Source organism: Camelus dromedarius, chromosome 11, assembly GCF_036321535.1.
Source record: "Camelus dromedarius isolate mCamDro1 chromosome 11, mCamDro1.pat, whole genome shotgun sequence".
Classification (NCBI taxonomy): Eukaryota; Metazoa; Chordata; class Mammalia; order Artiodactyla; family Camelidae; genus Camelus; species Camelus dromedarius.
This window is the reverse complement of record NC_087446.1, coordinates 660,579-683,724: the sequence shown is the minus strand read 5'-3', so window position 1 is coordinate 683,724 and position 23,146 is coordinate 660,579. Positions and strand designations below refer to the sequence as shown.

Sequence of the window (23,146 nt, the reverse complement as noted above, 5' to 3'; positions counted from 1 at the left end):
GGGATCTTCTTGGAACCCCAACAGGGCACCCCAAGTGTGGAGGGGAGCTGGCCCAGAGTAGCACCATTCCCAGGCAGGCATCTTGGGCAGGCGGGTCCCTGGGGTGAGCCCAGTGCAGACACAGGAGTCTCTCAGGCCCTTGTCTGAGCCCACGTGCTCCTGAACTGGACTCAGGCTTGAGGCAGGAATGAACCTGGGGAACACCTGAGGGAGCTTCAGCCCCAGAGGACCGGACCCACTGGCAGACATCACCCAAGACCATGGTCCCCACCATCCTGCCACCCTGTCCCAGGAGCCAGAGCCTGGCCTCCTTTCCTCCTGGCCAGCGCCTCATCCCTGCTTCCCCCAAGTCCAGAACACATGTGGGCAGGGACTTGGGGGTCACTGCTGGGCTCTGGGCACCCAGCCCATGTGCTGGTGAGGCAGAGCGGATGGGGATGGAGCCCCAGTCCTGGCAGCTTCACCTGTGATCACAGCAACCCCTGTGACCTGGTGCAGGCAGCAGCAGGCGGGCGTGTTTGGGGGCCCAGGAAGTCCAGCCGCAAGTCTTCTCGCTGTCCCTGGCCTGGCCTGCTCTGAGTCAGGTCACCAGAGCACCCTTGGCCTCCGGGTCAGCGAGATGCGTGAGTCAGAAGAGAATGCGCTGGTGCTGCGTGGCCAGATGCTGCCCCAGGCCAGGCCAGGAGGATGCAGGCCTCGGTCGTTAGGCCTGAGGCCCAGAGTGAGCGCCACAATCTGCTTTACTAGAATGGGGGGGGGGGACAGGTAGGGACCACTGCACCAAATGACTCCATGGCACTGTGTCTACCTGGAGCGAGGAGGCCCCACGTGGCCTGAGAGACACCGCAGTGCACCCCTCCCCATGGCCGCCCCAGGACAGGCCCACACCAGGTGACACAGCTGGCACCCTGTACCCATACCATCTCAGTGCCGAGGGGCCACATGCAGGTGATGAGAAGCGGAGGGCAAACCAGCCACGTGACTTCATGGGGGAGCCAGGCCCATGGGGGTAGGAGCACTGTGGGGACCGGCCCTCTCCCCTGGGCTCCTGTCTTGTATCTGAGGACTGGGGGCTACGGACCCTCCCAATGTCCACAAAGAACTGGCCCTCTCGACCCCTTGCAGGTCCCCTGTCCCTTGCAGACTGAGGTGACTGGGACACCCCAACCTGAAACCAAAGAGGCCGCAGGGCCTCCCCCCCACCTTCAGTCTCCACAGCCTGCAGGGCCCGCTGAAGCCGGAGGGCCCAAAGACCCCCTGCGGCAGGGCCTGAGGGATCTGACCCGTGCAGATGCCCCCTTTGCCCCTTTGCTCAGCGCCAGGTTGGAAGGAGGTGCTTAGGTGCAAAGAACCTGGACCAGCACAGCCAGACTTTTGTTGAATAAATGAGCAAACAAGTGACCACTGGGGCGCAGGGGGGTGCCCTCCAGCAAGGAGGGGCTGCAGAGAGGGGTTCTTGGGGAGGAGGCCGCGCACGGGAAGCTGTCATTCCCACCTGCCCACGCAGGTGTCCTCCAGCGCAGGTTGTGGGGATGCCGGTTGTGGGGTGAGGGGAGCCGTGCGGGTTTCGGGACCTGGGTGGGTGTACGGATGTGGCCCATGGGTAGTGAGCGGCCCAGGATGCGGGCATGGGGCGCAGGCAGCGGGAGGGCTTTGGGGCAGGGCTCCGTAAGAAATACCATGGTGAAGATTGCACAATTTCGCTAAAATAACTGTATACAAGGTTCCTCATCCATGTGTAGGCTTTCAAAATACAAGCCATGCTCTGGAGACCGCGGGGCCTGGGCGCGAAGGTCTGGTCCTGGTCCTCGGCGTCATGGGGTCCACAGGCCGCCGCCCCGCTCGCCGCCCAGGGGCACGAAGCAGGAGCCCTGCTGGATCGCGGCGCGGAAGGAGCTGCAGCGCTTGCAGGCACCGGCGGGCGGCAGCAAGCCGCGGCACACCAGGCACGGCGGCGCTCGGAGGGCCCCTGGTAGCCCTGGGAGGGTCGCGGTGAGGGAGAGAGACAGCGCGCGGCCCTAAGACGGCGCCCACCTGCGGTGAAACCGCGTCCACCTCCCCAGGCCGCACCTCCTGCTCAGACCACGCCCAACCTGCCCAGGCCCCCTCCCAGCCCCAGGCCGCGCCTCCTTCCCAGACCACGCCCACCTGCCCAGGCTCCACCTCCAGCCCCAGGCCGCGCCTCCTTCCCAGACCACGCCCACCTGCCCAGGCTCCACCTCCAGCCCCAGGCCGCGCCCACTGAACCCACACACCTGTCCCCAGACAAGGTCCATCGGTCTGTGAAATCACGTCCACCACCCCAGACCACGCCCACAGGTCCCACAAACCACGCCTGTTGCCCCAAGACCTCGTCTCTGGCCACATTCACCAGACCCTGAGACTGTGCTCCTATGGCGTGCTCACCTCAGGCTCGCCCACCTCAAGGCTGCCCTCACCTCCTGCAAAACCAGTGGCTAGCTGGGCGGTCAGTCCCCGCTGGCTCCCAAGCCCACTTAATCCCGCACAGACCCCACCCAGCTGTCCCCAGTTCTCAGGAAAGCCCAGACCTACACTCAAGACCTCCACTCAAGGCCAAGGGGTGAGGCCCTGGGGCCATCGCGTCTCTGAGGTGAAGGCTGCAGGGATCAGGGAGGTCCCCTCGGCCCTGCTCATCTTCCTCCACCCCCAGGTCGGGGTGGTCCCAGGCAGGGGAGCAAGGCTGGGGCACTGGCCCTGGCCCTCCCACTGTGGGGAGGCAGGCAGAGGGCTTGCTAGAGGAAATGTGCAAAGGCAAGGTCTCTGGAGCCCACAGCCCCACAACTATCCCCGAGTCAACCCCCAAAGCCAGCCTGGGTGTCCAGCCTCAGGAGCAGGACCCAGGAGCAGGGCCCAGCAGCACCCACCTAGCACCCCTGGACTGCCCCTCAGGCCCTGCTTAGGAGGCTGGGCAAAGGATGCCTGCAGCCCCACAGAGGGCCATGTGGGCACAGGAGGGACTTTGGGGACCCAGGTCCTCCAGTCCCCATCCCACGGGTGCCTGAATAGGGGGCAATTTCTCCAGCTCTTCCTCTAGCCCTTAACCTGCCCTGCCCTCCTTGAGACAGCCGTGCCTGGAAGGGCCCAGCTCCTGAGCTCAGCCCTGGAGCTCAGGCCTGGACCCCGACGGGCTGGGGCTGGAGCCAGAGCTGAGGACTGGGCAGCAGCACCGTGCCCACTGCCAGCGCACTGACCCAGCAGCCAGAGCCCCAGGCAGGTCAGTGGCTGAAGTGAGACCGGAGTATCAGAGCCAGGGTTTCACCAAGAATGATGGATGAGCCCCCATCCATCAGAAGCTGTTCTGCCCACTGGCCACCTGGCACCCGGGGGAGCCATCCGCCTTACAGGCAGGCTGGGTTCTGGGCTGGCCACTCAGGATGCCGGTCCGCGGGTCCAGGAGGTGGTGAGCTCGTTGGGTGAGGGTCCTGTGGCTGGTGGTCCCAGCAGTGGTTGTGACAGGCAGGGGTGCTGTGCAGAGGCTGCTGCTTCCCGAGGATTTTCACTCAGTCCCTCAACACCGCAGGACGGGTAAGGCCAGCAGGTGGGGGGATCACATGCCCCTCCAAGAGGCCGGGACCTTGGCCAGCCTCCCACAGGCCTCTGTCCTCATCCTTGGGGCCTCTAGCCTCTGCCCTTGCTCTGCAGTGCCTCCCCACCAGGTCTCTGGCCTTCCTCAGGGGTTGGGGTGGGCCTGCGCAAGCTCCCTGCCCACCCCTGCCGTGCTGGGGCCCATGAGTCAGGCCTCAGAAGGCTGGCTGCCGGCCTGCTGCAGCTTCTGCTGGGGGCGGGCCGGGAGGACGGGGTCTCCCAGGCTTTCCCCACCTTGGAGCCAGGGCGGCGCCCAGCCAGCAACGGCCTGCCCAGAGTGCCATGGGCTGAGACACGAGGCCTCAGAGCCGCCCACTGCCAGCGACCTGTGCTGAGTCACTCCTCCCCGGGGCCCAGGCAGGTCTTGGGGGGTGGGCTGGAGCAGGGCCACCCAGCCCCTGTGCAAAGCAGCCCCAGAGCTCCCTGAGCCTCCAGCAGATGCTGAGGCACAGCCCAGGAATGGGGCCTTCCCAAGGGGCTGGGGCCAGCCTGTCCCACAGGACGTGCCAGGGCCTGCGCGACATGGAGGCTGTAGCAGGCAGGTTGTCTGGGCACAGGGCGGGGCAACGGAGGCTTTGGGGTGGGCAGGCAGAGAGGCGGGGGGCTGCTCTACTGGCAGCGCTTTGCCCATCAGTGCACCCCAGGGCTCAACAGGGCCCAGCCTGGGGCCAGAATAGATGGAGACTGGGCCAGCTCCAAGCCGAGGAGGACAGGGCCAGGCCCTGGTGGTGAGGGGCAGCTGACTGTGACGAAGGAAGCCGTCCCATTTAGGGCTGGGGCCGAGGGGCTGAGAAGCTGGAGAGCCGGGTGTTGTACACCCTGGTGTAGAAGAGGAGGTGGGGGGTGCTTAAGGCACATGGGGAGTGCAGCTCCAATGTGGATGGGGTATCCACTCAGGAACTGGTACTCTGGGATCCAGACCAACCCTTCTGGGAAAAAACACCAAACCTGGAGCACAAAACATGAAAAGAATCTTAAAAGCAACAAGAAAACTGGCAAAGTAGCAAGGAATGATCAGGTGGGTATGGGGCTCAGAGAGGGAGGAAGCCCTTCCTTCTGGGGCTTTGCCCACCAGGCCCACACAAGGCTCGAGGTTCCAAGGCTTTGTGGGTGTGGGGCACAGAAGACACCCCCAAAAGGAGTGAGAGACACTCCACCCCTCAATAAAGCAGCATCCCCTGAAGAGTGACACCCTGGCACAAGGGTGAGCCCAAAATACAGCCCCCCCCCGGGACGGGACCGCCAGGAGTGTCTGCAGTGCTGAGCAATGTGGGAGGAAACCCCAGAGAAACTGGAGCCCCAGGCTAACCCTGGAACAGACCTCGGTGACAAACCCTTACCCCTGAGCTCGGGTGGGGCAGGGAGGGCATGGAGCACCCAGCTCTGAACGTGAGAGGGTGCGGGCAGCCTTCTCCGGGAGAGGAGGGCCTGGCGGGGCAAAAGCCAGTTGGGGGAAGACTCACCTACATTCTGGAAGGAAGGCAAAGAGTCCCCGTAATTAATTTTTTAAAGAAAATAGCTGTTTATAATAAAGTGTGAGAGTGCCCACAGAAACAGTAGCACAAACGTGACCAAAGGCGTCAACTATTAGAGTCTCAGACACAGTACAAACCGATTCCACAGTGTCATGCAACTTAGAAATTACAGGCAGAGGGAAGACGCTGTCAAGAGTAACCAAGTTTACTAAAAGGGAGAGCTTCTAAAAGTGAAGCTCTAATAAGTAAATTTAAAATTTCAATGGATGGGATTGAACACTGGGCTAGACACTGACAGGAACAGGACGAGCTGGAAGACAGAGAAGGGGGCACGTGCAGACTGCAGCGCAGGGAGCCAACACATCAGACAGTGGACAGAGGTAAGAGACAGGGCGAGAGAAGGTTTCAGCCAGCATCCCACCTGAGCTCCCCAGGGAAGGAGACAGAGAGTGGGGCGGAGGCAATATTTAAAGAAGTAACAGCTGGAAGTTTCTCATAATCGATTGATGTGAGTGTGCAGGTTAGAGATGTCCAAAGACTCCCAGTTTGAATAGATAAAAATAAAACCACACCCAGACCCATCACATGCACACGCACACACACATACACATACATACATACACACACACACACACATACACACACACACATACAAATAGTCCTAAATGAAGCAGGCAGTTAACACAGACAGCTCACTCTGGGAAAGCCACAGGCTAGGCTGTATTCTCGCAGAGCAGCGGGGAAAGCCAAGACGGTGGAGTGCTGCCTCCACCGTGCTGCGGGAAAGTTGCTGGCAACCTGGCCTCCTTCTGTGGACAGTCTGTCTCTTTCAAGAGTAAGCGTGCGAAAAATTTTTAAAAAAGGAGAGATTCCAGATTGAAAGTTCGGGTCTTGTGGAGGGTGAAGTGGCAGTGACGCTAAGGCGGGTGGAGGCAGGAACAAAACAACAGAATTAACTGCAGGACAACAAGAGAGAGCAGTCAGGAGTGGGACCTCAAGTTCTCCAAGCCTGAAGGCCAGTGTACTGTCCGGGTGGGAGTAAAAGTGTGGTTTTCTCAACTTTAGACTTTGATAACCTCACCATGTAACTAGTAATTCCTGGGCAGCCACCGAAAGACCAGAAACAGAGTGTGTAACCTCCAAACTAGAAGACGGAATAACTGAAATGAGAAAAGAATAACGAACACAGCGCAAGAACAAAGAGAAAAAGGAACGTGAAATGGGGGAGAATAAACAGAAATCAAACGCACTCAGACGCCGACCTGGTTGCCAGGCTCCAGGACGGCCCCCAGTGACCCTGCCTCTGGCATCCGTGCCCTTGGGCAAGCCCCTCCGACGCTGTGCCAGGATTGGTGTGTGACCAGCAGAATGAGCGGCGGGTGACTTCTCAGGCCGGGCCACAGAAGCCATGCGACTGCAGTCTGTCGAATCCCTGCTCTGGAGGAAGCTCCGTCATGCTGTGAGGTCACTCAGGCAGCCCTTTGGAGAGGCCCATGTGGCCAGGGAGCGAGGCCTCCAGCCACAGCCGTGTGAGCCAGCCGTCGCGGAAGTGGCTGCCCCGCCCCGGTCAGGCCTTCAGATGACGCAGCTTGGCCAAGGCCTGGAGCCAGTACCACAAGGTGAATCCTGAGCCTCTGCAATGTGTGGGATGATTAGTGTGTGTTGTTCGGGAGTGATCTGGTGTGCAGAATCCAAGTACAGGTGTACATATATGATCACATAAAACGTAACCACTAGGTGCACTGGTTAAAAGACTGTGGTCAGTCTGAATTTAAAAGGTCAAATTTTATGCAGATAAATATCTGAGATGTGAGACTAGAGAATGATCCAGAGGAAAAAACATACCAGGTAAATTCTAAGCAAAATAAAATTAACAGAGTCTGAAGAAATATGAAGCCAAAGTGGACAGGATCTTAAGAAACTGAAGCATCCCCGAAGATTCTTATCCTACTTGGCTTAGGAACTGATGGAAGCAGCAGACAGGAAGTGTCAGTAAGAATGTGAGAGGTCTGAACAACACAGTAAACCAACCTGACCCCACTTCTGATAACCAGCAACTGCAGAGCACACATTATTTTCAAGCACCAAGGAGCCCTGACCACATAAAGCACCCACAACAAACGCCTGTGTGTCGAAGTGACACAGACAATGGTGTCCGATCAAAATACAGTTACACCAACAAGAAAATACAGCCTAACTCTGAAACCTGACGCTAACGCACTTACAGGAAACCAATGTCTACGTAACTTAGAGAACAGAGAAATAACTGTAATGAAAGTTAGAAGATACTGACTTGAATAATACTGAAAATACTACATTAAAAAGTTCATACGCAGCTGAAGCAGAAAACAAAGGGAAATTGCCATTCTTAAATACACTTAATATATTAAAAAGAAGAAATGCTGAAAACTACGAACCAACCATTGAGTTCAGGAAGTTAGAAAAAGAACAAACCCAAATAATAAAAATCAAGCAAAAGTAAGCGAAATGGAAAGTCCAGCCAAGCTGGAGGCTGGTTCTCGAGAAGCCGGATAAAGGGGTGCGCCCCGGTGACGCTGACGGGGGCGCAGTGTTAGACGCGTAAGTGAGACATCACTGCTCGCCCCCAGAGAGTACAGACAGCAAAGGAAGACAAGGTCTGTTTCCCACTCACGCATCGGCCAAGCCACTGACGTGAACAGGGTGAGGCGACCATCTCCACAGAGTCAGGAAAAACACCCAGTAAGTTGTGTCATTCTTGATTAAAAAAAGAAAGAAAGAAAAGGCAGGAAGGAAGGAAGAGAGGGAAGACGGAGGGAAGGAGGCAACTCTCAGCGAACAGGCCGCGGCGGGAGCAGCTGCCCTCTGATGGTGTGCGTCTGTGAAGCCTTCCGGCTGGCCTGGTGGACGGGCTCCCGCCCCCCTCAGCCCTGGAGCATCCAGCCAGGGCATCCACAACCTGCCAGGACCAGGGTGTGCATTCACAACACCGTGGGCTGCAGGGTCAGCAGACAAACGCCGATGAGATACTCAACGTGTAAGCACAGATAACTGGGAAATAAAATTTAAAACACTATTTATGTCACTGATATGCGGAATCATTAAAAAAAAAAAAGTCAAACTCATAGAAACAGAGTAGAAAAGTGGCTGCCAGGGTCTGGGGGCAGGGGAAACAGGGAGAGGTCAGGGAAAAGGAGGAAACACTCAGTCACAAGCGACAAAGGCCTGAGAACCAGCTGTAAGACATGGCGACCAGGCCGCAGGCAGGGCATCACTGAAACTTGCTAAGAGTAGATCTTAAACGTTCTCACCAAGAAAAAAATTTAGTAAAGTAGCAAAATGTACTAATAAAGACACATTTATAGAAGTGTCAAATATACCAAATACATAGGACTAAATATCAAATTTTAAATGGAAAAACCTCCATGCTGAAAATACTGCTTAGGAAAACTAAAGAATGTAAGTGTTGAGACGCATCTCAACATGGCCTGGAGGTCTCGGTGCTGCAACGATGCCACTTCTCCCTAAAGTGATCGACAGAGTAGACGTGGTTCCAATCACAACACTCCAGGCTGTTTCTGTAGAACTCTACACACTGATTCTAAAAGTTACATGGAAGCTCGAAAGACAGAACAGCCCCGGAGGCCTCGGGAAGGAAACTGCTGGGGAACTTAACTACTGCTTTTCAAAACTTACCTCAAAGCTGCAGTAATTAAGAATTAACTGTGGTCTTGGCATGAGGATAAGCCAGTAACTGATGGCACAGAACTGAGAACTCAGAATTCACTGCAGAGAGTGTTTTTGACAAAGACGCCAGAGCAATTCAATGGGAGAAAGGAAAGTCTTCAACACCGGTTCTGGGTCAGCTGGTACTTGAGACCTGCTCAAAAACTAACTCAGGATGGATCACGGACCCAAATGGGAAAGTCGACATCGTAAAGCTTCTAGGAGACCTAGGAGACTGTCCTTATGACTGCGGGGGAAGCAGAGTTACCTTAGGCAGGGTGCCCAAAGCACTAGCCGCAAAAGGAAAGCTGATAAATTGCACTTCATAAAATATTTCTACTCTTCAAAAGGCCTCACTAAGAAAGTGAAAACACAAACCACAGACTGGGAGGAAATATTACCAATACACATATATGAGAAATAAATATACAGAATATATAAAAACCACAGCAAATGAATAACAAAAGACAAAGGACCTAATTTAAAAATGGGTAAAAGACTTCAACAAGCACTCACAGGGAAGGACAAGAGCGGCCAGTGAACAGAAAGCACAGTGCTCAGCGTGACTGGGCGCCAGGGGACAAAGCACAACCGCGACGAGAGACCCACCCCCACCAGCCTGGCTGAAAGCAGGACGTGACAGTTCCGAGTGCTGGCGAGGACCTGAGGCCACCCCCAGCTCTCACGCTGCTGGGGGGACGGACACGTCGCAACCACTCAGGGAGACGGCTTGGCAGCTTCTTCTAAAGCAAGGTCTGAGCGTCCCCCATGGCCTGTGGCGCCACCCCGGGTACATAACCAGGAGAAAGGATGCACGCATCTGAGTGGAGGCTTGCGCCGGGGTGGCAGGGCACCTGCATTTGTGACAGTCCTGAAAGGGAGGTAACCTGCCTTCCATTCACAGCTCAAGCACACGCACTGGGGCACACTCACACAACCAGACGCCGCTCGGCAGGGAAAATGGTGCAGGACGGATGCACTCAGCGCGGCTGCCGCCCTGGGCGAAGGAGGACGGACACAGGGGAGCCTCGCCGTGTGGATCCACGAGTGACACCACAGCCTGTGTGGACTTAACTCAGACAGTGGCCACCCCAAGGGCAGGAGGTAGAGGGGATGGGGCACAGGGACTTTCCGAAGTGAGCAGTGTCACCTGTCTCGATCGGGGTGGTGATCGGACAGGCAAACATGTCACCCTGTGTCTACTTAAGACCTGAACTTACCGTTTGGAAGTTGTGCCTTAACACTGTGTAAAGGGAGATAGTATTTACTGTGACATAAAAAGCCATCAAACAACAAACTATTATATACAGAATAAACAACGAGGTCCTACTGTGCAGCACAGGGAACTACATTCAATACCTTGCAATAGCCTGTAATGAAAAAGAATATGAAAAGGAGTGTATGAATGCATAACTGAATCACTCTGCTGTACACCTGAAACTAACACAACATTGTAAACTGACTATACTTCAATCAAAAAACAAAAACAAAAACAAAAAACAAAATAGCCAGGGGAAAAAAACCTACTAAAACACATGCCAGACCTCTACCCTGAAAAACCACGAAACACGACTGAGAGAAAATCAAAGATGCCCGGATTGAATGGAGTTGATGTGATGGTGGCTTGAAAGGCTCAACGTAGGAAGCTGTGAGGTCTCCTCTCTGCAGTTCAAGGTGACCCCAGTCAAAACCCCAGCAGTTTGTCTCCCCTCCCTCCCTCCCTCTCTCCCTCTCCTTTTTCCCTTCTCTCGAGGTTGACAGGCTGACTTTGGCATCTATATGGAAACGCAAGGGGCAGAGAGCCACAACGGCTGCTGGTGCAGAGCGTGCCTCCCGCGCTGCTGGCGGCGCGGCCCTGGTGACCTGCTGTCACCCACGGACGGTGTGGCACAGGCTGCAAGCACCTGGCCTGTTGCCTGGCTGTCATGAGACACACACACCCTGGGCAGCCCTGGCGCGAGGACGAGGGTCATGCGGTGCTGGCTGGAACCCAACCGGTAGCCTGGCAGCAAGTGCCGCCAGTCCCGCTGAAGCCCCCCAACCGAGGCCGCGGGGCCGGGTAGGTCGCAGGGTGCCCCGCGCCACCCCCGCAGCGCAAGCCGACGCGGACGCACGAAGGCCTAGAATAACCCCAGACAGGTGGTGATGGCGTCAGAGCCAGCCCGTGGGGGGCGAGCAAACGCTGGGGCGCTGGGACCCCCCCCCCACACCGCCCCCCCCCCGTCACCCGCGGCGCGGCGGGGAGGGCCCACAGCCTTCTCCTCTTGCGGGAGGGCCGACAGGAGGCGAGTCCTCGCGTCCCGGCCCCCGCCCCGAGCAAGGCAACCCGAGCACGTGCAGCGCGCGCGGCAGTGGGCTGGCGGCCGGCCGAGTCGCGGGCGCGGCGCTCGCCTTCCTTGAGCGGCCCTCGGGACTCGGCGGTGTGCACCCCGAGCGGCCCGGCAGCCTCGCCTGGAGCTGCCGCGGGAGCAGCGCCGGTGCCCACGGGCCGGAGGCGCCTGTGCCCCGAGTCCCCTCCTCGGGGCTGCGTGGGCCCCTGGAGGGGATGGAGCTGCTGGCCAGCTGCCTTCTGTCCTTCCTGCGAACCGGCCACGCGGCCAGACGACGGCCCGGGGGTCGGAGCGTCTGGCGGAGCCCGAGGGACCCGATGTTGGGAGGCGGCGCCGCAGGGAGGAGGTGGGCGCGCGGAGGGCGGCGGAACCCGCGGGCTGGAGGATGCGGCCCCTGCAGAGCCGCGCCTTGAGACGGGTTCTCACCCCAGTCCAGCAGCACGCGAAACCCAGAACCGCTTCCCGTTAGAAAGGCCTCGGGGGGCTCAGCGTCCTGACCGGGTGCAGGGCCGGCTGCCCCGCCCTCTGGCCGCAGCTCAGAAGGGGCTGTCGTGGTGGCTTCCGCCGGACAGGAGGCTCCCGGAGGGTCCAGGGGCCGGTGGAGAGAAGGGTGCGTTTGGAAAACGAATGTGGGAGCGGATTCTGGCGCCCAGCGTTGGAGGAACGAAGCAGCCTTTTGCGGGAAGAGCTACGCTGGCGAAGGGACGGCGGCCGGACCCACGGAGGCGGCGCCTGTGCGCGCGGTGCGGGCCCAGGGCCCTGCTTCCGAAGGCGAAGCAACCGGGAAACGGCCAGCCTCCGAAACAGGCCCTCTCGCGGGCAGAGCCAGGCCTCGCTGGAGAAATGGATTAAGGCGCATAATCGTGGCCGGGAGCCCCCCGGGAGGGGCACAGGGCTTGCCACTGGGACTCCAGGGGGCAGTGGACCCCCCACTGCCCCCCACTTTGGTGTGGGGACTGTGCGTGTGCGGGGGGGGGAGGCAGTGAGCATGTGTGAGCGCAGATGACTCCTGTTGGGAGACACTCCCTGGGACTCTGGTGCCCTCCGACGTTCTTTCCAGGTGCACTTGGTCCATGCAAGGCCCTGACCACCCGCACCTGGGCCACTCCTCGGGGCGAGGTGATGCCTCCTTCCAGGACAAACAGCAGACCTCTTACTGCCTCCCAAGAAAGCGGTGGACCCCCAGACCCAGTGCCCTTCAGCAGTGGCTTGGGCCCACTGTACGAGCCCCACCCATCTGGCCACAGTGCATCACCCCGCGGCCCTGCCACAGATTGGCTGATGCTCACAGCTGCCACGAGTGATGGAATCATTCATCTCCACCCTGGAGTCACGGGTCTTCTGCCAGCATCCACGTGACAGCCATAAGCCGGGCCCACAGCTTGTAAGGAGGGGAAGGCAGCCCAGTCCCTGCAGTTGGCAGGGAGGATGCCTCTGGGACGCACAGCAGAGTCCAGGGCCCTGGGGGATGTGGCTGAGGTCAGTGTCGCAGGTTGGTGCTGATGATGGTCATCTTAAATGCACATGAGACAAAATGAATGGATTCGGTGCCAACCTCTGCTGGTCAGGTCAATCAGGGTGGCAGGTGAAAACTCACCAGGGGCTAAGAGGATGTGGGACGAAGGGTGGATTATCGGAAGTGACGGTCCTCCTTGGGTCTCCCAAATGGCCTACATAGTTTGTTGGGTGGGCCAAGAACCAGGTCCTGATCACCATTCTCAGCATCACGCTTGCAGTGAGCAGTCCTGGGGGATGAGGTAATGTTTCCCTCCAGGACAAGAGCAGGCTTGCTTACTGCTTGTTAGAAGAGTGGCGGATGCCCCAGGTTCAGGGTCCCTCGGCTGTGATGCAGACTCACCGTGTGTGGCGTGCACCTGGGCCTTATCGTGTCCTTCCCACACAGCTGACACAATGTATGGATGTGCACGCTGCCTGCTGTGACACAAGTGACAGAGTCCTTCATCTCCCACCCAGGAGTCACAAGTCTTCTGCCAGCATCCACACATCAGCCATGGCTAAGCCAGCCGCTTGCAGGGAAGGGAAAGCACATCCCGGACTGGGCAACTTCTCTTTGGCTCAAAGTTATCCAGAGGAATGAAGCAGAACCATGAGATCCTGGACTCGGAGCCTGGTTCGAGACTGGGGAGACTTTTGGAGTTGGGGGAAGTAAGTGTATTTTGTTTGCAGAAGGTAAGTGAATACTGGTGACCAGGAGACTGGACTGTTGTGTATTTGGTCACTGCTCAGAACATATTCCGTCCACCTCCCCCACCCCCGCTGAGAAGCACCCTTCCTCGCCCGCTGACGAGTTCGGCCGGATGTGATGTGCACAGAAGCTCTCGTATCCCTGCAAGGTTTGACTTGCCCTCTCATGTTTATATCATCTGCCGCTTGAAGACAACGCCCTGGGGAGCCACTGGTCCCAGGAGGAGGAGACACGTGGAGCAGATCAAACCCAACCTGCAGCCCGGAGCCTGGCTCAGCCTTCCCCAGTGGAACCCAACATCGCTACAGCCGACCTGAAGACATGTGAGAAACAAATGCTTGCTGAATAAATACCGTTGAGATTGGGGAGGTGGGTATCTTTGTTATGTAGTGTTTTCGCTACAGAAACAAGGCTCAAAAGATAGCAAAACAGACAACTGGGACAGTATAGAGTCCAAAAACAGAGCAATATATATACAGTCACCTGTTTTATGAAGATGGTGCAGTTAGGAAAACACGGTGTCTTCAACATATCATGCTGAATTAGTTGAACATCCAAGTAAAAAATAATGAGTCTTGACTCCTACGTTATACCACACACTAAAACAGTTCCAGATAGAATATAGCTCTAAATGTGAAAACTGAAACAATACAACCTTAAGAAGAAAACAGGAGCGACTGTTTTGACTTTGGGATACACAAAGATTTTGCAAACAGAAAACATGAAGTGCTAATCATAAGAGAAAAACTGATACCGGAATATACTGAAATTAATAATTTATGTGCACCAAAAGATACTATGAAGAGAGTGAAAAGCAAACCGTAGAAGGAAAGAAGATATTTTTAATACATATATTCACCAAAGGACTTGTATCCAGAACATATAGAGAGCTCCTACAAGTCGACAGGAGTAGGTAACAGAAAAATTTGCCCAAATACAAAAGAGTAGTTTGCAAGCGTATGTTCAAATGGACTGTAAAAATGTGCTGAATTTCTTCAATCATCCGATAAATGCAAATTCAAGCTATCTATCTTGTGAATCCAGTATACATCTACTAGAATGGCTAAAATAAAAGGACAGACAATCTCTAGTGTTGGCAAGAGTGTGGAGTAACTGGAAGACTGTGGTGGGATGTACAGTGGCCCAGTCACACTGGGAAATTCCTTGAGTGTCTACCAAAGCTGAATGCATAGCCCAGCAATTCCATTCCTACAGAAAGGTGTATACACGTTCACCATAAGCAAGGGTGTTCACAGCAGCACTATTTGTAATAGTCTGAGCCAGAAACAATGTAAATGCCTATCAGCAGCACATGTAAAAAGTCTGAGCCAGAAACAATGTAAATGCCTATCAGCAGCGCATGTAAATAAATGGTGGTTGAGAACAAATTTTAATACCTGCAAGAAACCAAGGCTAGCCTTCCATCTGACTCAACACCCAACCAGGTGAGGTGCATTTCAGGAATGTAGGGTTGGTTTAACATTAAAAAATCGATTGATGTTAAGTGCTAAGGGTAACTTCTTAGAAAAAGAAAAATCTATTGATGTCATTTACCACCTTAATGTTATAAATAAAAAAAAACATGATAATCTCATAGATGCAAAAAAGGTCGCTGAGAAAATTCACCGCACATTCCCAATAGGAATTCTTGGTAAGGATTAGAAAGAAACCTCTTTAACTACACTTTTACATCTAGGTGTCATATCCATGCCTTTATTAAGACCTACGGCAAATGTCACTATAAATGAGGAAATGTTAGAAACATTCCCTTTAAAATCAGGAATTCAATAATGTGCGAACATTGCACAGGAGGTTCTAGCTGGTACAATAAGACAAGACATTAGGGACAACAAGATCGGAGAGGAAGATACAAAGCTACCTGCCCATGATATAATTATTTACACAGAGTAATTTCATTTAGAAATTTAAAAGATATGTACAAATTTTTAGAAAATGGGAGAGTTTAGAAATGTGGCAATTAGAAAACTGACATATAAAAGTCAGTTTCATTCTGTATGCCAGCAGCAAACCATGAGAACATTTACAGAGAGAGATGACACTATGTGCAGTAGTATCTGAGTATCAAGTAACAAAAATAAATCTAGCAAAAGATGTAGATGATTTCTGCTGGGAAAACTATAAAATTTAAATGCAACCTAAGTAAATGGAGAGATATGTCATGTTCATGGGTAGAAGGATATGATTTCATTAATTTGTCCATTTCCTCCAAATTGATCTATAGATTCAATGCAGATCCAACCAAAATTTCAATAGGATTTTTGGTAGAACCTGATAAGACAATTATGACATTTGCATAGAAGAGAATGAGGCCAGGAAGGACCAAGTCCCGTGTGAAGATGAGCAGAGAGAGGCATCTTGCCCCACCAGACACGAAGACAGTGGCACTGGTGCCGGGGGTGCAGATTCACCAGTAGGATCGACTAGAGACTCCAGAAATAGACCCACACACAGACAGAGGTGGGGTATCAATCCTGGGGGTCAGAAATACATTTTTCAATAAATAACTGAAAAAATTATCTTCATGGACAAAAGTAAAATTTGACTCTTACCTCACACCGTATACAAAAATCAGCTCCAGATGGATTAGGACTTCTATGTCAAAAACAAAATTTGAAACTCTTAGCGATAAACGTACGTAAATAATCTTTTAAACCTCAGGTAAGAAAATTTTTAAGACAAAACAGTATTGACTAAAATAAAAAAAATGACAACTTTGGCCACATTAAAAATCAATAATTGTGTAATTAAAACACAACTAAAACTATCCAAGTAAAAGCAGCCACACCAGAACAAACATGAAACTGTGTCATGAACCAAGAGTTATGATTAATCAGAATCTTTGCACCTGAGATTCCATGGGATGAGAAACTTGAATGAATGAACAAGGTCCTGGATAGTCAATAAAATAAGGAAAAGGTATGAAAAGTATAGTGATTGCAAGGAAATGGAAAACTCAGTTGATGTAATTGTGTATGTGAAAAAACCAAAACAGTCTTCAGATATATTAACAAAAGTGATAGAAATGATAGCCAGACAGCTGGATTTTTTAAAAAATCAGTCCACAAAAATCACTTCCCTTTCTGTCAACCAGCTGCAATTTGTAGAAAACAATTAAAATTTTGATACTATTTACATTAGAATAAAAAATAGGACATATATAAGACTAAATCCAACAAAAAAGTGCAAGACCATTACAAAGAAAGTTCTAGTTTGTTGGAAGACATTAAAGGATTTACCTATGGAGAGATACACCATGTTCATAGATTGTAAGACTCAGTAATGTAAAGAAGTCAGTTCTCCCCACACTGATACGTAAATCAACTCTCAGCAAAAAATTTCATATGGGCCACAATGATGCTTCTAGAAGAAGAGGTCCTCACAACCTCAGCCTGAGGACGCAAGACACAAAAATCACCAACCATAGAAGAGAAGCTTAGCCTATTTGCGTCCATTAGAATTAAGGTGGCTTTCCATCAAAAGACACCATAAAGGAGTGAAAAGACATCACAAAGTGGGGGACAGTGTTCGCCACACAAATCAACTGAAAAAGGAGAATCCAGAATAGATGGATGTCACCCCTACAGCTCATCATGATTCTAAGGACAAATGGAATAAAGACTTGGGTGGACATTTCCTAGAAGAGGAGACCTGAATGGCCAACACACGTCTGAAAATAGGTAAGACGCGTTTTATTGGTAAGCAGGAAACTGAGCAAGCCGCACACTCTCTCTCCAGAGACAAAGACCTCCGTCCACGCCGAGTATCGGCAGCAGCGGGAGCAGCGGCCCCTGGCGTGACTGGCCAACGCGCGTCCGTCTGGCCACTCTCACAGGACCCAGTGCTCCAGGTTTAACAGCCCCCCCCCCCCCCCGAGGTCACATCCACTTGGAATCTATGAATGTGATCTTATTCAGAAACAGAGTCCCTGCATATGTAATCAAGGCAGATGAGTCACACTGCAGGGCAGGACCCAGTCCAACAACTGTCCTTTTAAGAGGGAAGTCTGGGCACAGCAACACACAGAGCACCGTGTGAAGCAGGGAAGAAACTGGAGTGACCATCTATGAGCCAAGGCGTCCAAGGGTTGCTAGCGGCCCCAGGAGCTGGGAGAGGCACGGAAGGATTCTTCCCTGCAGCCCGAGAGCACGGCCTTGCCAGCACCTTGCCTTCGGGCTTCTGGCCTTCAGAATAAACCGTGGTTTAAGCCACCAAGTTTGTGGTACTTTGTTTCAGCAGCTGATACACCTCCTCAGGTTGAAGGTGGTGCACGCTGTTGACACTCGCTGCTAGGAATATGCCCGTGGGAAGCCACATGGTGTACTATCGAAACCCCTGGAGAGGCAAGCTGCCATGCAGTAGGGCTGACGGGCCTTGGTGCCAGGTTGGGCGTGGGGTGGGGAGGGAGGGCGGGCCTGGAAATGTCCTCTGAGGGCCCTGCCAGCTCTGAAGGCACATGCTCCTGGTGCCTGGGGCTGGCTCCTCTGAGGGGCAGTCCATGCATGTGCCAATCCAGCAAACGTGTACTGAGCACCTGCCCCCAGGAGCTTACAATCCAGGGGGAGACAGACAACCAGCAGACAGACGCAAAGAGGCTGTTAGTTCCAGGGAGAGGGAGGGAGGAAGAGAAAGAGAGAGACAGAGAGACGGACAGACACCAGGTGGGCGGAGCGAACAGCAGGGGCAGATATTCCGGTGTGTCTGGGGAGGCGGGCGCACCTGGAGCAGAGCACAGTGGGTGTGTGGCCCTGGCTGGTGTCACTCTCTGGGCCATTGCTGGGTACCAGGCCCATTGGAAACTGAGCGGAGGGGCAGACACAGCCAGGCCACCCCTAGATACGTGGGGCAGCCCCACACCTGTCTACCTGGGCTCCAAGCACGAGCCCAGGACAGGCACCCAGGCCACGTGTGGTCAGCTCCAGCAGAAGCTTCAGAAAACTGAAGACAAGGGCCCAGTGATCACTGGCAGCCACCCATCTGTGGCACTTGGTGCTATTCAGATCTCAAGCTCAACCCCCCACGGCCACCACACCCCACAAGGGAGGGAGATGAGGACTGCCTCCCACCTGGTCCTGTGGAGGGGACTGCTGCTCTCGGTGCCCCCTGCTATCCCCACAACCTGGCCAGGCGCCCCAAACCCTCCCTCTAGAGGACACGGAGCAGGCAGCCCCAAGCAGCCCCGGGGCTCCGACAGGCACCAGCCCCACTCTGTTACCTGATGGCCTGGGTGGTGGACACTGGGCACCTTCCACTGTCTTCATGCTCGGCAGCACAGACCGCAGTGGGTGCACCTTTAATAAGTTTGGATCCCAGCGTTTGTCGGATTCGACTCTGGTGAGCCCAGTGTTCGGGGCGGTGTGGTCTAGATGCTGGAGGTGACAGGTGGGGAGCTCCATCCCGCTGCCAGGCTCGGAGAGGTCGCAGCTCACTTTAGCGCTTCTCCCTGCTGGCCTGTTTAAGGGCAGAGGCAAGGTGCAAGCAAGTACCTTTTCGTCCTTCATTCTCAAGTCAGGCTGGAGAGCTGTCCGTGGGGGTGCTGGAGCCAGGCCTGGCAGGGCCGAGGGGCACCTCTCCTTCAGTGGCTGAATGTTCGAGAGCGAAGATGCAGAATCAAAGGTGGAGATGGGCGGCATCTGCCTCTTGGCTTTCCTAGCGCCCACGCCTTCCACGAAGAGGTCAGAGCCCTGGAACGGGGGCAGCTCCACAGCAGGCTGGTGGAGGGGGGGCGAGATAAGGCCTCCAAGACCAGCGCCCGCCACACTTCCCAATGGCTGGGCTGCCTGCTGGGGCCCTGCTCCAGGGAGGCCAGGGTGCGGGGTCTTGCTGCCCGGCCTGCAGGACAGCTCCACGGGGGGGCCCCTGGAAAGACCCCTCCGAGGAAGAGGGAGGACACTGCAGGTCAGAAAAGGAACAGCCTAGAAGGGCCTGGAGGCCAGGAACATCCTGCCAGCCCAGGCCAGAGGCCTCCCCACCTGCCTGGTGGCCACAGAGTTGGGGATGGCTGGGGACCAGAGGCTGGAAGGCTGGACACCAAGGCCAGCTGGGCTGGAGAAGACCTCTGGGGTGTTGGAAGTGAGCCCACCGTGAAGTGGCCGGCAGGAGAGGCACAGGCCCCCGCCACCCTCACCTGTCTCCACAGCAGCTCGAAGTTGCCAGTGTCACAGTTTCGGTCGACCCTGCGGTCCACCACCACCTTGATGGTGTCCTCCTGCACCTGGGCGCAGAGCTGGGCCGTGACGGGCGTGGACGCGTGCATGGTGGGGCTGGAGTTGATCTCGATCAGCCAGGGCTTGAAGTCGCGCCCGAGGATGAAGTCGGCGCCGTACAGCTCGAAGCTGTTCTTGCGCGGCTCCACGCGGCCCTGGGCCACCATCATGGTGTTGGCGATGGCCCGCTTCATGGACGGGTAGATGATGCTGCTCCACACGGCCCCGCGGCCCCTCTTCTGCAGGTACTCCTGGAACCTGGTGCTGGTCCACGTGTTGTGACACGGCAGCAGGGGGCTGCGGCCCTTGTCGTTCTTGAGGTGCTTCTGGATGGAGTTGTTGCACAGGTGGATGGCGCTGTGCGGCAAGACCAGGGTCAGGTGCGCCAGCTGTCACTCCTCCCAGCCTGGACAACCCCGCCCGCAGACCCCACCTCTGAGACCCCGCCCCGAGACCTCTCTGACACTTTGGGCACCTCTGAGGCAACCTCGGGACAGCCCTCCCATCCAGCCCGGGAGGCACCATGGGGGGCAGGAGAGGGCAGGGCAGAAGCCTACCAGCCCAGGATCGCAGACTAGGGGCCTCGGCAAGTGACAACCTCCTGAACCTGTTTCCGCATGAGCCCCTGAGGGGAGAGCTGAAGCCCTCCCAAGGTTAGAAAGAGTCACTAACGGAAAATTTCATTATTTCATTAATGCTCTGGTCTTTTTCTAAGCAGGATTTAAAGTCAATACCATCTCCTAGGAGACTGTAAAACACCATGCATCCTGTGAAAGTCAGTTTCCCTTAGACGTGTCACTGGGCCCACGGACCTGCCGTCTTGCTCTGGGCCATGGGACCTGCCCCTGTGGCCACGGGTGAGTCGCACCTCCATAGGGCAGAGAAAAGGCACAGACGCAGGCGTGTGGAAGGGCTTCAGAAACTGGTAACTGCTACTGGGGGAGCTGACACTCAGTGCTGATGCTGTAGGCCGGGCCTCGCCCGTTCAGAAACAGTTTCAGAGACTCTCCTGTCAGCCTGGGGTGAGGGCTATGGTCTCAGACGGAGAAATGGCTCCAAGAGGGTTAGAGACCCACCAGGCGCCTTGCTCAGGGCTTGGCAGGGCCAGGGGGCTGGGAGGGGCTCCCAGGCTCTCACTGCCCGGGTGGCGCCCATAGGACCCCTCCTCCTCCAGGCCCTCCTGGCCTGGTGGGGACAAATGTGCTCCTTGAGCTGCCGGCCAGGACCCCTTGGCCCAGCTCCTGCTCCTGCCAGGCATGATTCCAGGTGTGGTCACAGCCCCTTACCTGAGCATAGCTAACCCCCTCAAGGTCTCTGTTAAGCAACCTTCAGCCCTCTTGGTTCTGACTGACCCCCCTCGCCCAGGCACCTGGCCCTGCACACCACGTGATCACAGAAGCGCTCCACTTGGACAGAGAGGTGTCTGGTGGGCTCCTGTTCCCGCCACACACACGCCCTGCCCAATCTGGGAACCTGGTAGGGTGCAGGTTCATCCACAACAGGGCACCCATTCTTGTAAGTCTCCCCCTGCCCAGCACTCCCCACCCCCACACAGCACCGTCCCCTGCACCCCGGCCCCCAGGCCCAGGACCTTGGGATGGGTGCTGCCCGCACTGTCCTGGCCTTTCCTGGCTCCAGTGCCCTCTGCCCTCTGGTCTTGGCTGGCATGGCCAGGGTCGTCCTCAGGACCCCTCAAGCCTGTCCCACATCCCACAGGCTGCCTCGTCAGGGGGCTGCACCCCCACCTCCCCAGAAGCTCAAGCAGCCATCCCCCCCTGCAGCATTCCCCACCCTGGTGCCTCTAGGCTCACACAGAGAAGGCCCTGCAGGGGCTACTGAGGGCTTCGAGGGGCTGGCACAGGCCGGGGTCCCTGGGGCCTCCCAAAGGTGCCCTAGCCTGTCCAGCTCCCTCCACATGCTGAGCGGACAGAGAGAGCAGGCCAGCATGGCGGGCAGAGCAGGCACCCCGAGCTGGGCCACTCAGCCTCCCCCGCACAGGGCCAGTGGCACCCACCACAGAAGGGTCTGACCAGTGGTTGAGACCTGTCACACCGGGGCCTTGCCTGGTGCTTCACAAGCACGTGGCATACAGTGCTTTTAGGATTTTCTGAAGACAATACACCCTGTGGGGGTGCAGAGCACTGGCTTTGATGGGGAAGGGGCCTGGGCCTGCCCCTGGCAGGGGAGGTCATGTAACCTGAGCCGCAGTTTCCTCGTCTGTGCCTCACACGGTGGCGGGCGACAGCAACCCTGACCTGGCACCCCACTGGGTACACGAGACCCGCCCCGTGCTCCAGGTGCACCAGGGAGCCCGCCACACGCCCTGGAGCCCTGTGGTGCCCAGCTGACCCCCACTGACCTGTCCAGATTGTCCAGGGAGAAGCGCCGCGTGGAGAACCGCAGGTAACTCTCCTTGTAGAACCAGATGGTCAGGGGGTTCCAGTCGGTGACCAGGAACCACTGCCTGATGTCAAACTTGGTGTCGTAGATGAGCAGCGGCGTCTCGATGTACTTCTGCACCACCCACTTGTCCTTGGCAGGGAGGTGGTCTGCGGCCACCAGCTCCAGGATCTCCTCCACGTGGTTCATGCACACTATATCTGCAAGAGGCCACTGCTCAGCCCCGAGCCCCGAAACGGCTGCTGTCCGGGACTGGGAGGCACGGCGTCGGGGGGAGGGCAAGAAAGCCACGAGGCCAGCCCCCAGGGCTTCAGCCAGAATGGGGAGGGCCGGGGATGGGGACAGAGGCACTGCTAAGAGGCAGTCAGGGAGCTGTGGGTGTGGGGTGAGCAGGGGAGCGGGGGACAGGCAACTAGTGGCCAACTTGTGATGGACAACAAGCGTGGAGACATGCACTGGCCTTGGTGGGAGCCCCCGCGATGCGGGGCAGTCTGGCTGTCCTGACCCACACGGGGTGGGGGGCACCACTTGCAGAGGCCAGAGGCACAGGCAGCACACGGGGCAGGGGAGCTTTCCTCACAAAACACAAGACCAGTTTCTTCAGTGACAGTGAGTTGGGACCTCATCATCCTGAAACCAAAATCTCAGACAAAGCAACGGACTGGGAAAGTTATCCTGGGCCAAGAGGAGACGGGGCCACAGGGCAGCACAGCCCTGGGACACAGGGACGGGGGCACTGGGGTGCGATGCGGGGACGGGGCACCGGGTGGGTCGTGGGGACGGGGGCACTGGTGGGACACAGGGACAGGGGCACTGGCAGGGCACAGCAGTGACCAGCCAGGATGCGGTGCATTGGGTTTTGAACAGGGGGGTTGAGGAGTCTGTGGAGTGTCCCCAGTGTCCTGTGGGAGGAAGGTCTGGGCTGGGACAGAGCCCAGGGAGGGGCACCAGCCCTGCCCAGAAGGGTGCACGCTGAAAGCGGGCATCAGCCCAGGAAAGACAATGTTTCAGGGACAGGAGATGTTTAGGACCAGAGGCAAATTCATTAAGATTTTTTTAAAATCACATAGAAAGAACCACTTAGGAATTTACAGGAACAACAATAAAACTTGAATAACTCAAGGGGCAAACGGAGCACCCAAACGAAAAGTAAAGTCTATTTAGAGCCTCAGGAAAAAGAGAACACACGTAACAAGAGGA

At 55.9% G+C, this 23,146-nt stretch overlaps 1 protein-coding gene across 1 annotated transcript in view; it reads right to left on the bottom strand.

Moving 5' to 3' along the window:
• Positions 1-1,814: 1,814 nt before the first annotated feature.
• The window catches only part of TTLL8 (tubulin tyrosine ligase like 8), a 54,071-nt gene continuing 32,739 nt past the window's right edge, over positions 1,815-23,146 (bottom strand). Inside the window, exons 10-16 of the mRNA XM_064491291.1 lie at positions 21,906-22,146; positions 19,468-19,903; positions 18,548-19,051; positions 11,055-11,789; positions 10,727-10,906; positions 9,720-9,783; positions 1,815-1,978 (exon numbers count right to left, since the gene is read on the bottom strand). Of these exons, the coding sequence (XP_064347361.1) occupies positions 1,815-1,978; positions 9,720-9,783; positions 10,727-10,906; positions 11,055-11,789; positions 18,548-19,051; positions 19,468-19,903; positions 21,906-22,146 (2,324 nt within the window). The remainder of the gene's footprint in view (positions 1,979-9,719; positions 9,784-10,726; positions 10,907-11,054; positions 11,790-18,547; positions 19,052-19,467; positions 19,904-21,905; positions 22,147-23,146) is intronic.